The sequence below is a fragment of the Struthio camelus genome, chromosome 11 (assembly GCF_040807025.1).
Source record: "Struthio camelus isolate bStrCam1 chromosome 11, bStrCam1.hap1, whole genome shotgun sequence".
NCBI classification, from domain to species: domain Eukaryota; kingdom Metazoa; phylum Chordata; class Aves; order Struthioniformes; family Struthionidae; genus Struthio; species Struthio camelus.
In genome coordinates, this window is record NC_090952.1 from 6745723 (window position 1) to 6759099 (window position 13377).

A 13377-nucleotide genomic window follows, 5' to 3' on the forward strand; every position below is an offset into this window, starting at 1 on the left:
CCAGCAGCAAATACCTAGGTCTTCTTTATTCTGTTAAGCAACATAGTTCTGGAAATGACAGAGGTAATCAACATATAAGATTTTTCCCCCTTTTTTTTACAATTATCTTTCCCTGTTTTTGCTTAGCTCTAGCAAAGCTGTGTCCAGTTTTCATTCCAAAAGCTTTTTGAGGCATCAGCTTAATTTTAAGTGATTTTTTTTCACTTATTTTTTTCTCTGCTTCTTGGGCGTCTTAAAAGCCTGGTAACGCAGTTCTGTAGCTTGCATAGGATCTCCTACCCACTGGACTCACTCAGAAGGGTGATGTATTTACGGGCTTGCCAGAAAGCTCTGGAAAAGGGAATGAGTGCTCCAGAACTTTTGTCTAGATATACATCAAATGAATTCTTCTTTCCTTTATTCTTGTTTCTGTTTGTTAGATTTTTTTTTATATTGGGTCTTAGAGGTCCCTGGTGATGTACAGACATCATATGTGCTGTCAGCAGGCAGGCAGAGACATTTGGGAGCAGCGCGGTCCCAATTTCCCTGGTCACCTTTGGTGATTTTCAGTACCAAATGAAAATGTACCAAATGAAAACCTACAACAAGCTTTTGTATGTGGTCAAAGACCTGATTGGACCCTCCGAATAGGAGGTTTTGGACACTATTACCCTTTGCCTTTTTAGCTTCAGATTTGAAGAGAAGGATGAGGAGGAAAAATTAACTATAAAGCCAGAAGTAAGGAAGTGAAAAATAAGAAAGCTGAAAGCTGAAGTCACTGTGAGTTAGGCACATGGGAGGGAGGGAGTAATTTGTTGCCCTACATTTGGCTTTTAGGACTGATGTTCACATGAACGCAGTGTAACTAGTAACCCTACTCAGAATTCGAGTTTTGGCTACTTCTTAGCCAAAAGAAGTAGCCCATGTTGTTCATGTGGGCAACATGAAATACCAGCACTCTAGGCCTGAGCCATAGTGCACTACTTCCAGGGGTCCAGAACGCAAGAAATGGAAATCAAGTTTTAGGTCAGACAGAGACTATTATAGGGGAGCTCAAGTGCTCTTAAGGTTCCTTATGGAACTCAAGAGCCATTTAAGCTATCCATGCAGACATAGCCCAGGAGAATCTCTCACTTCTTGCCATGCTTCTGCTTGCAGTCATTCCGCACTTCCTGTTAGCTCCTCTTCCTCCTTAGCCAGTCTGGAGGAAAACGGGGGACACATCCAAGCAGCTTGTCCTGTCAAACCGTGCATCTCACTGCTTGACAGCTCCCGCAGCAAGAGACCTCCAGAAGAAGAGGAGCAATTTCTTGCCATTGCAAAGAATAACGAGGGAAGGTGGTACAAGTACTGCATCAAGGCAGGCTCTTCCTTCTCAGATGGTGCAGCCCAGAGGTGTGAAGCCCCATCTTTGTCATCTCTTCCCCACTGAGCAGAACCTAAAAAGGATGGAAGTGCAGGAAAGCACCCCTCACATGAGATCATATTTTGGTTCTGACATCCTTTGAAGCTGATTTCTGCCTCCTTAATTCACTTGACAGTTCACAGAGATAATCTGAATGTGAGAAGTAGACATGCAGGGCCAGGGTGACAGGCCTGACTTGGGCTTTGGCTTGCTTTCCAGAAGATATTGCCAGTGAGAACAGAGTTGGGGGGCTGCATTTCTTCCTTCTTTTAAGCTGGAGACACGGAGACAGCTACACTTGCTGCCAGACACTCAGCAAGCTGAGATAGGCAAATAGTGTCCTGTCTGCTCAGTGTGGAGCCTAGCAGATAAGCCGACTGTCTCACAGAGTGGTGGAAGGCTTTGGCACCCATATTCTAGTCAACAGAGGTTAGGGCCACACAAAGTGGGAATATAGGCTATGTTAGTGTGCGGGGCCCTCAGCGTTGTTCCTCAAGCAGTAAGTGCCTGATCCAGGAGAAGAGTAAGGCACTTTCAACCTGAATCAAGACATTCAATATCTTCAAACCATATCCTAAAGGGGCGCCTTCAAGTGGAGGAGCCTTATAAGATATGATGTGAGTGAGCAGCATCAGTTTTTGGCACTAAGTCAGTGACAGCATTTAACATCGCAGCAGGAAGAAGTAACAGTCCCCTCCTTTTCATTGATAAAGAATTTCTAAATGAAAGCCTGACAGTCAAAATCAAACACACATTCCCCTATGTCTTCCTTCCCACTGCTTATCCTCCCAGAAATTGCTAATTGATGAGCCTTACCCAAGCGGTGCCATTGACAGCAGCTCATGTAGGCAACCACTTCTTTAATGATCAGATTTCAAGTAAAACTGGTGAAGTAATTGCTACAAAGACTATGCTTGTCTAATCTCGAGGGTTCGGAGAACCAGAGTTTATGAATTCATCTGACACTTGAAGCATAATTTCAGCCAAAGTATGGAGATCTATTTTTTTAAAAAAAAGGTTCCATTTTGGCTTTATTTTCTTTGGCAATGAAACCTTTTTGCTTCCACAATTTTTGAAGTAACATTTTTAAAAGTAGTATTTTTCTCTACAAATGTTCTTGTGTTTCTAACTGTAGTCTCCAAGGGAAGAATGTATTTCATTTGACCAAAACAGAATGCTTTATGTTGACTCAGAATGGGTTCTGGGAGGAGGGGGGGGGTGTTGCAGTAATTTTTGTTGTGCCTAAAGATAAAATATTCTGCTTTCTGTTTAATCTAAACATTCCACCAGCGGTGCTTTTCATTTGCCTGCCAAACTGCAAAGTCCTTCAGTTCTAAAGATGCAGTTTCTAGACAAGTGACTTTATAAAAGTTACTCCTGTTCCTAGGAGAAGCTTTGATAGTTTAGCGTGAGGAATACAGCAGACTAGGTAATTTCCTTGTAATGCTTTCCAAAACACTCTGACCAAAGTGTCACTTAACTGTCAAAGATCTTATTAACATAAAGAAGAATCTTATTAACATAAAGAAGAATCTTATTAACTCCTCTTAGTGTTCTTGACGTTGATCAAGACAAACTTTACGGAAATTATGTCAAAAAGGACCTGTGAAACTCTCATCATCCACGCTTCCCAGCTAGTCTGCTCTTTTGAAGTATGACTGAAAGAAGAAAATAAATATTGAGGGTGAGAGAATTAACTTTAGCAGGAACAAAGAGCGACGCAAAATGAGAACGTTCTGGAATTTCACAGAAATGTACAGAAGTGGATGAATGTCCTCAAGAGACACTTAGCGTTCATCATCGCTGTGGGGTGATGGATTGTATCTGAAGGGAGAGGTGATGTTATCTCCACCACTTCAGATATGATACAAATATCAGGAGACAAATTGCTTTCACAGCGTATGAAACCTGAACAGAAATGAAAAGTACTGAAAATCCTATACAAAAGCCTGTATGTGTCTCGAGAGGATGTTTTGAGCACACAGGCTGGTGATGTAACTCTGAAAAGTAAGGAGCTGTAGGAGAGTGCCGGAGTCTGCAGCACGCTGCGTTCCTGGCCTTGCGGGATGCTGAGCGCTTTCAAGTCCCCTCAGCTTCATCAGCCGGCAGGACGGGGCTGGGAGCCTCCTGGAAAGCTGGATGCAATCGGTGCTTTACACGGCAAGTGAGAACGACATAACTAGAGACCTCCACCACTTCTTGGTAGATATCCAGCTGTATTACAGATAACGCTAAGCTATAGACTAGATGTCACCGAGAGGTGAAGGAGTCCCGTATCTGGTGCCTGCCCCAGCTGCGTTCGCCTGCTGTCACCGTGGGGGCTCAAACAGGGAACTGCATGTTCCCTAGGCAATCGCTGTTACACCGCTGAGTTAAAAGGGACCCTCCCTTAGCTCATCACAAGCAGCAATTAATCTCCTCCTAGACAGACTGAGAATTTAAACATGAAGGGCTTCACTGCCTTAAGGTAAACAATGTTCTTGTAGGCACTTGACCTTTGAGTTTCTTTTGTGTGCAGCATGCTTGATTTTCTTGATTTTTCTGCCGGGCTCCGCGGCTGCGGCTGGACAGCAGGCCCTTCCCCTCGGCTGTCCCGCTGCCTCTGCTTCCTCAGCTTTTCTGTTTGTGTTCCTCCTTGAGCTGTTGGGTAAACAGTAACACCCTGGCCTGGCGGCAGCTTCCTGCAAACTTCCACTGACCTGCCGAGCTAGACAGCCAGTCTGAGACCTAAGGGAAGGGGTCTTTCCCTCTCCTCGGAGCTGCTGCCGCAGCTGATAAGTCACCAGCGTACTGCCGCCCTTGTCTTTCTTCACATATAATGAGCTTTGCAGCCCACAGCAGATTATTCTTTGTGCTTATCCTATGCGAACTGATGGGTGCTCTTTTATGGGTAAGAGTCATAGGGCGCATCGCTTTTCCCCAGTCACGAGGAGCAGATGGACCCGGCGACAGGGAAATGCCCTGTTTTCATAAAGTGCTGCTTTGCTGAGAATTTTTGCCTCCAAGTTCAGTGCTGCTGGGTGCAGCGAGTTTCCAAGTTCAGTACTGCAGGAGGGCACCTGCGTTTCACATGTCACAGCTCTCCAGATTGTAACGGTTGAGCGTAATTGATCTACACCAGCTGGAAACAAGAGATCTTCCTCCAGGCCAAGGTTATCATTTTTTAAAGAAAAGTGACCCTGTCGCCTTTGTTTCAAGAAGTTCCGTCTCTGAGACGCTTCTTTACAAGGAGTTAACTGATTGCTGATTAACTTAGGGTGGTGAACGTGTTTATAGAAGCTGGTGGAGACACTCCCAGTGTTCCAGCGGATCATTTTTCCATGCCACGGTCAGTCTGAGCTACTTAGGGGTTTCACAAAGAATTATTTTTTTGTCTGTGCAAACCATTGCAAAGGTATCAGCTGGCAGTTGATTAGTTCCCTATTTGGTATTTATTCTTTGTCATTTTGTTAAGAAGATCCAAAGCTGAGCCACTTTATATTTGCTTATCTGTTAAGCGAACAGTGCCTGGAAGGGGCTCCTGCTCAGAGCGTCTCTTTACCAATTCAAGTGGAGCTGGCTTGCTCCTGCCGCCACCGGTTTTTTAAAGAACAGCTGGAGCGAAGCGTGGGCCCGGCGAGCACACGCAGTCTGCAGCACGCACGGCTTGCTCTCTTGCTCTGTGTGCTGTTATTCTTTGGGGCTCGATGATGTTTTGGCTTTTGCACAAAGAGCTTCATAGTTGGGGGGGGGGGGAGGGAAGTTTCCCTGGCCTCACTGACATTTCCCTGAGTTATTAGCCAGTGCTTGACCTTTACCTGCAGTTGCCTTTTCCTTTCACTCCCAGGGTTACTTGTCATGATGGCCACTGTTTAGCCATACCCTCGTGTTCAAGGTCTCATGTCAAAACAGCAGTGGTTTAGCCCACGTTAGCACCGTCAGGTTAGGAGTAGCTCCACTAACTTGCATCGGTGGCTCTTCTTGTTTGAGAGCTCCAGTATTGCAGATTGAAATAGGGAGGAGAGGAAGCCTTTGATGGAGCGAGAACTGTCTTTAGGCTAAAACTGTAACCTGCACTGAGATAACACAGATTATAGCCATCTGCTGCTGTAATCCTCTAGGAAGCCTCACCGTACTGTATGAAAGAGAAGGACCCATGTAAAATAACACCTCTTTTTTTCTTCTTTTCAAAGAAGAGCAAGAACCGTGAGACCTGACATCTACTAGGCATTAAGAATCAACTGCATTTCAAATCATCCTCTCCTTTTCCGGCTGAATCATTATAACCCAGAAATTGCCTTCTACTGTCATTAATTGCACAGTCATTTTAATACGCTCTCTAGATTTCAAATACTGATCGTAGAAGGACAGATTTATATGTTTTGGCTTCCAACTCAGTCTGTAGCTTGTGATCTGGGACAGTGTAATTCTAGCTACTGGCTAGACATATGGCAATTCAGGTGCAGGCTCCCATTAAAAATAAATTAGGAATGAAATATAGTTTCTATAACATGTAGTGTAAATTCATGCTTCCCACTTAGGTGTTTTCCAGTAGTTTACAAGTGGCATGATGAGCATCTGTTGCATTTACAGTTGGAAAAATTGATTATTTTTAGGTCTGTTTTAAAACTGAAAATTTGGAAGAGGTCAGTCTTGGAGGTGCAGAGGTATTAAGCAGGATTAACGCTCACAGACAACCTTTAAACACGTTTCTGTAATGAAATTCAATATAACAATTTAGCAGACCGGTTTGGGAAACTGCATTAGACAAAATGGACTGAGTGTAAATTTTCATATTAGTTTTAGGGTTTGGAACAAGCTACAAAGCTGCAGTCTGGAGATCAGGTTTCCAGCTGGAGGCTTGATTAGATCCAGTGCCTGCCTATCCAGAAAGTTCAGATGTGTATCTGATGCTTCCTAAATGTGCGGAGATTACAGGTCTAATTTTTGGTTCTAATTAATATCTCTCATATAATGTTTTTTCCAGTGCCCTTACTCCAAAGCACATGCTTTTTTATAGACCAACACAGTCATAATCAGTCAATGCCACAGAATAAAAGCTGACAAGAAGCGACATTATTTAAAATGATAGGCATCATCCAGATTTCTGGGTTTTGTCTTCTGTTTTACTGCCTCATGTTAAGTTCAAAAAGTGTGCAGAAGAGCTTTGAAGTGCTCCTGATCGGCTCCTTGTCACAGCTCCCCAGATGTTCATCATGCATCGCTTGTACTTGCACAGTGACCCAAGTGCCTTTTGTAAAACATCACTGTAACATTTGTGACCTTTCTGACACACACAAGTAGCGCCATCAACACTTGCTCTCATTGTGCCTCATCATGTCGTGCATTTGGTCTGCTAAGATACCAATTTCTAATCCACAGAGCTAAAATTAAGCTACCAAAGATACAAAGGGCAACAGCTTCTCTTCCCCGTCTCAAAACCCCACCTTTCAGCCTTCGTGGTTTTGAGTGAAATTCTTCTGGGCAGTGGAGAGGAGGAACTCGAACTCTGCGCTAAGCTCATGACTTGAAGATTAATTCCAAGTGACAGCACTTACATATTTCCATGACAATCCTTAAGCAAAGACTGCTGTCATTAGCCAAAAAGTGAATACTGACATGCCCAAATGAATGATCTGTTCCCAACTGAGTTTCCAGTCGTGGGGTAATACATACAAAGTGAATGAGATAAACCAACTCTGGGTTTTCCTTTGTCAGTGGAAGGGGAGAAGGGGAGACCAAACCCAAATCTCATAGCCCACACTCAAACTCTTCTGCAGGTGACCAATAACCAGCACCAATTTCTAGCAGGAAATAAAAATTCCTAGGGTTGACAGATAGTCCATAGAGGAAGATGCTGACCAGTGAATGACTGACCTTCACTTTTCAAAGCCTAAAAGTCATTCACCATCCAAACTGTGCATCTAGTCAAGTGAAATAGTGGAAACTGGCAATTAGATAAAAATACAGCACAAGCACAGTTATATCACTTTTATGTAGAGCGTTTGTTACCCCGTAGAAATTCAACACACACGAGCCCTTCATATACTATTTCAACGCTGATCCTTCAGCATGAAATACAACAGCTCCCTAATAGGGTCCAAAGGGTGAACGTTTGTTTTAATTTGAAAATGAATCCCCACTAATTTGAAGCAATTAGGTACTGGGAAAGAAGAAACTCACTATTTCTTTAGACCCTTCTCAAAAGTAGCCAGAATGGCCAAAATCCAGAAAGGGATACTTAGGAGTTTTTAAAATTCCATTTACACGGTTTTCTTTCTCATTGGCTAAAAATGTTAAAGAAATATTGTACCACCTTCTCATGGGGACTTCAAAACATTTCCAGTTTTGCCAACAGATGCAGGAGGGAGAGAGGCCTGATACAGTAGTTCAGCAATTTATGGGATGAATAGATAGCCTTACCCCAACACACTTCAACTAGGGACTTTTTTAAATCACAGAATAGCTGCCACAACAGCCCTGGATGTAAAATCAGAAAATGAGTTTAGGTGAAAAGATTGGGGCTAGCTGTCTTGATGCTAAACCAAGGTGATCACGCAGTTCAGCCTTTAAACATACCCTGCGTTTCTCTTTCTTGGCATCTGAGCATAGATGAGGGTGCACGCCATCTTTACAGACTAATGCATAATAAAAAAGAGGGGACACACACAAAAAAGGGGCCCTGGCTACTGCAGCTATAGGGAATTTGCTGGAGCACGCTGTGAGTGCATCGGCCTGGGTGTGTTGGCATGGGCCCCAGGCGGCATCCGGGGCCGCGGGGCGCTGTGACCTGTCGGGAACTGTCCAGCAAGGGCTGCCTGAACACGCTGCGCCTCGGCCGCGAAACGCCGGGCTCCGCTCGCCTTCCTACGCTCTGCTGAAAGCCTGTTAACTGCGGAGAGCGGCAAGGGTCCCAGATACCTATAAACAGCGTTCCCATCTTAAGTTGGTGATGTGTGGACTTTGTCACGTGTTTGCACCGCAACATGCCATTCTGGGCAATTTCTAGTTGAAAAGCATGGCTAGGTCCATAAAGCAATGAGTAATTGATTTTTTTCTCTATTAAAGAAACCCTTAATATTATATCAGGAATTACAGAGAAAACATGACCTGAGGATGCAAGGGTAGTTCAGGAACTACACCGATGAGCTGAATCAAGAAGGAAACTTTTCCTCATTATACAGTGTTGGAGACCAGACCACCTACATTATAGGTGTTTCCCTTTTCTAAAGTCATAAAAAGTGTGGCCACTGGTGAAGACCTCTTAATCAAACCACAGTAGTATATGTGTCAGCCTGAGCTAATTGCATTCATTACCAATTTAGCCTATTTGGGCGTAGTTAAACATTCTTTTGAAAACTGATCTTAATTTCCCCATAGCACACCCTTTTTTTAAAGTGTTGTCAGTACTTTAGAGGCATATTTCTGCAACCTAGATTGTGCACAAACCCGTTATGTCAGCTATTTCCCATTCTTTACGTGAAGCTATTTGTAGCCATAATATAATTGAGCGTGTGGAGGCAGGTCCCAGGCCAAGGATAAGTACGTTGAGGTTATCGTACAGTGTGCACCTCCTTTCCTGTAAACAGTATAATCCAAACCAAAAGTGGTTGATTGCCTACACTGTGTGCTGCAGTTTGCACTATATTAGTTGTACGGTGTTTGAAACTTATACCATAAGACCGGCTGACAATGAGGAACTAAAACCTCAAATCAAAGAATGCTTTTTAGAGAAATCTTGGAGGTTTTAGGATTTCACAAACAATTTTTTTTTTTGGATCGTATGATGGCCATCACTGTATTCATGCAGTGAACAGTGTAGCAGGCTCAGAATTTTTATTAGCTTGAACTACCTCCAACTCTTATTTATTTCTACCATATAGGTAAATCCAGTTTGATTTATTCTGGCAAATATATAGAAAATCCCACAGTTCCCCAAGAGGATGACCAAGTTACTTCTCTGTTAGTTGAAACAGATTCCGCTGGCCTATTTTTGGATATCTTGGGTGTACTTTCCCTTTTGGAGTACTTTCCACAGCGTTCTAGAGATTCTCATTTGCCAAAAGAAGTTTTTTTTCTTTCAGTAGGTTTACCTTAACTTCTGTAAACCTATTGTTACACCTAACTGCTGGGAAATTCAGACTGGTGTAACATCTCCAATGAAATAAATGTAGAGCACTAGGGAAGGAACTCAACCCCCAGAGGACCTATGGAGTTGATACATTGACTTCATTTTTACAGTTGGGGAATAGATAGGAAAAGCAACTTTTAACAAGCTTGCACTGCAAATTAGTGAAAGAAGGTTAGAAATGGGGCATTCTGATTTGTAATCATTGGCTATGACCCGTAGATGACACTGCCTTTTGTAAGCAGGCCAGATATCACTGAATAGCTCATCCCATGCTACAGTGGGCTTTCTATGGGTAGTTAGCCACTCAGATCACCGATGCAGTGTTACAGTGCCACTCTGGTGATTGACCAGGAAAGGAACAGTTTTGCAAATCAATGTTCTTTTCCCTGCAGACTACAGAAATCCATTTGTGGAGATTCACCCAGAACATCCTCATATAATCTACATTTTAGATGCTAAGAAAACAGTTGTTGTCCCCTGCCGAGTTACCTCTCCAGATATCAAACCCAAGCTTCTACAGGTAAGTGACTGTTTCAGAGAAACTGAAATAATTCAGAGGTCTGGGCTGCCAACACAGTGGGTAAAAGTGCAAAATAAAATTCATGAAGGTAAGTTTCAGAAAAAAATACCAAAGGCACTGAAAATCCAGAAGCACAGTCCTGTTTTAGCAATGCAATAGAGTTGAACTGTGCACAAGGTTGTGGGGATTAGGCTGAGTTTGTCGAAGTGTTTTCCCATCTTGTGGCTTGATGTTCCTACAAGCATGGGCAAAGATAGAGGGCAACACAGTATTTTACTTGAAAATTCTTTGCAAGACATCTGGCTATTAGCTATCCCCATGAAAGCTTATCAGTTTTATACCCTGAGGTTTCTTCCTCTGAACAGCTGCCCATTTCTGTTTGATTGCATAAATTAGAACCAAGTTAGGGAAATGGCTACAGCTTCTATTCCTTCGGCAGCAGTTACATCTGAATATCAAAGCTGCACAGTAGCCTGTGGAAACCAAGGCCATTTTGTAGAATATAAATGGAAATTTAAGGTCAGGGGCTTCCTCAAAGCCTAATGAATTGATGGTGTCTAGTCACTCACTTAAAGGACTTTAGAACCGCTCTCCAGAGAGGCCTCTAGCAGAGAAAAGGAGCAGAGCTCAGGTCTCCTGGCTCCAGGCATGCCTTTCAACTGATAGGTTATGTGTCTTTCCATTTCCCTGTTGGCCTGACTGCTTTAAGCTGTCCTACTGGGAACGAGAACCCATCCTCTGCCTCAGCACCTTCTCCCACAGCCTGTTCTGGAGGGACTGTGAGAGACGAGGTTGTTTTGCTGCATAGGCCTTGATAACAGCACACGCGGAGAGAGACCGATCTACTCCTCTTAGTTGTCAGATGCCTCCTGCCCCTGGGAGACAGCACATGAAATCATGGAGGCCTGAGACAGTGCTCCAGCTCCTGCTGAAGCCAATGGCAAATTTCCAGTAGACGTGCCTTGGGACAGCACTAGCCTTACTACTTTAGCAGTGCTCTATTTTTAAGTTTTGCCCGTAGGGATTAAAGTAGGGGGGAATAAAACTCCTCTCCGTTTATAGCTTATCACTTCAGCCTGGATAAGTGCTATCACCATCTCCTTCTTGACTATAAAAACGAAACATCCCCATCCTATTTTAGCCTGCCTCAACCAAATTCATTGCTGGAGTAGCGCTGCTGACTTCGGCGCAGTCATGAGTCTAAATGTGGCCTTGGAACCTCGACCAAGCAGACCTCCAGATTTATCCCCTTATTTGTGGGCAGCCCTGCTCTCCCTTCTCGTGAGCTAAACTCTCTCCCAGACAGTTGTTCAAACACGAGCTGAAGTCCTTTGTCTCGCTGCAAGCTGCTGATGGAATGAAATCTCCGCTGATTTCCCTTTTGACTTGCAAAGAAAACTAGCCCCAAAAGTTTTTTCCTCTTCAAGAGAGAGCAGCTGGACTGCAGAGGAAGGGATGTATATGTTGAATGTCGCTCCCCAAAGGAACCGTCCTTAGGCTGTGAGCTGGAGAGACACCTCTGCTCAGGAGGATGCGCGTAGGGAGGTGTGTGTTGGTGCCGGGAGCCGCCATAGCCAGCCCGGGGTTCCGCGTATGGAAAGTCGCCGCTTGTTCTGCCCTGTCTGGAAATTTCATAGCGCCGTGTGGAGCCAAGGTGGCTGCTTCCCGTGCAAAGAGGAAGCGGGGTGGGAGAAGGGGTGGAGGTAAGGATGGGGGTGGAGAGGTGAATAAGGCCATCAGATAAATTTAGAACATCCTCTTCTTCCAAATTTAATCTCTGATAGACAACGAACTTCAAAGGGAGGAAAGCTACTGTGATTTCCTTCAAGCGGTACTGACGCTATTTGTTTGGTTGTTTAAATATATTTTTTTGAATATTTTATGAAGGCATTTTATGGGCATGTGTGTGTGTGTGTGTGTGTAGTGTTGAAAAGGGCCTCCTGAGTAGGGTTATTTTTTCTTTCCACTCCCTCTAACCATCAGGGAGCAGAGCTGCCAAACCATGAAATTCAGCTTTATCACATTTCATTATTCTTGTAGAAAATGCACTTTTTTTTCCTCATAAATTAAGTTTCTTGTGTTACCATTATACTTTAAAATTATTGCACTCTCTGGCTTTTAAATATGTATGGGGAAAGGTACGGCTTGCTAATACTAAACAGATCCTGGCTAACTGTACCTTTCATCACTGTTATTAAGAAACTCAGAGCAAGACATACAATTCAAACTTTTAATTTCGCTTAATATGCTTTTAATTCTGGGTGAAAAGGCATTTTCAGTCCTGGGAGATCTATTTATTGACTGATCTGGTTCAGTGTACATTTGCCACTTACAGCTTTGACCTTCAGGGGTATTAAAGTGTGATTAAGCCTTGGGTCTCAGATCTCTTTTGGCAATTTCCCTGAATTTTCCTAATGGTTTTGAACAGTGGCTGCCGCAGCTCAAAAACTTTGAAAGCATTTACATGAAATCTGTGTTTCCTACTAATGCCAGAAAAGAACCATCGCTCCAAAAGGAAGCAACTGCCTAGCTCTGCCTGCTTCCCCGCAGCAACGTCACCAAGCACTGTCCTGCAGGAATCGTTGCTTAGTCTTTGTTCGATGCTAAATATGGAAAAATAAGGGGTCTTAATTACTTAAAAAGTAATGCCAAACTCATCAGAAGCTTATTCATATGAGAGGCATGAGTATCAGCTCTCAAGGCCTGAAGCTGAAATTTCTTCAGAGCAGCAGCGTTATTTAAACGGCATCCTATTTAAACTGCACGGCCACACAAGACTGCTGTTTGTTTGACAGAAGAATAAATTGCATGCTGCATAACCACAAGAATAAGAGCAAAACTTATTGCATCATTGGGGAAATCCCCACATGCAGTCTCTAGTGCAGCTCTTCCCTTGGTTAACTCCAAAAGCTAAAGCAAGATAATGCTGAACACCAAAACATTAACTTGTTCTTGCCTTTGAGGAGCCTGTGTATGATAAACAAGAGGGAAAAGTGCTCCCTCCTTCTAAAGGAGTGAGTCTTTTAGCTAAATAAATAAATAAATAAAGATAGTTACCATGTGGCAATTGTAGGCACACTGAGGTTTTCCTCAAACCCTTCATTTTTCAGTCAAAAGCATTCCCACTTTCCCAGCCTCCGCTCCCAGCGCTCCTCACTCTAGTTCTCTGTGAGGTGAACCTGTGGCTCCCACTTGCCGAGCTAACGATGGAGAACGGTCTCAACCCACGTGCAGCCCATCCTCAGCCCTAGAGAGCCTTCCTGTGTCCTGCTGAACAAGTCATACCCACAGCCTGTGCTTCCATTCACCTGCCTGTAAATGGGCTCAGATGGCTGAACTTCAGTGATCCGCCTTTTTACACAT

At 43.6% G+C, this 13377-nt stretch overlaps 1 protein-coding gene across 2 annotated transcripts in view; it reads left to right on the forward strand.

Moving 5' to 3' along the window:
• LOC104150953 (vascular endothelial growth factor receptor kdr-like) overlaps nucleotides 1-13377 on the forward strand; it is a 147333-nt gene that overhangs the window by 49756 nt on the left and 84200 nt on the right. For both annotated transcript variants that reach the window (XM_068956592.1, XM_068956593.1), the window contains exon 4: nucleotides 9887-10014. In XM_068956592.1, the coding sequence (XP_068812693.1) occupies nucleotides 9887-10014 (128 nt within the window). The remainder of the gene's footprint in view (nucleotides 1-9886; nucleotides 10015-13377) is intronic.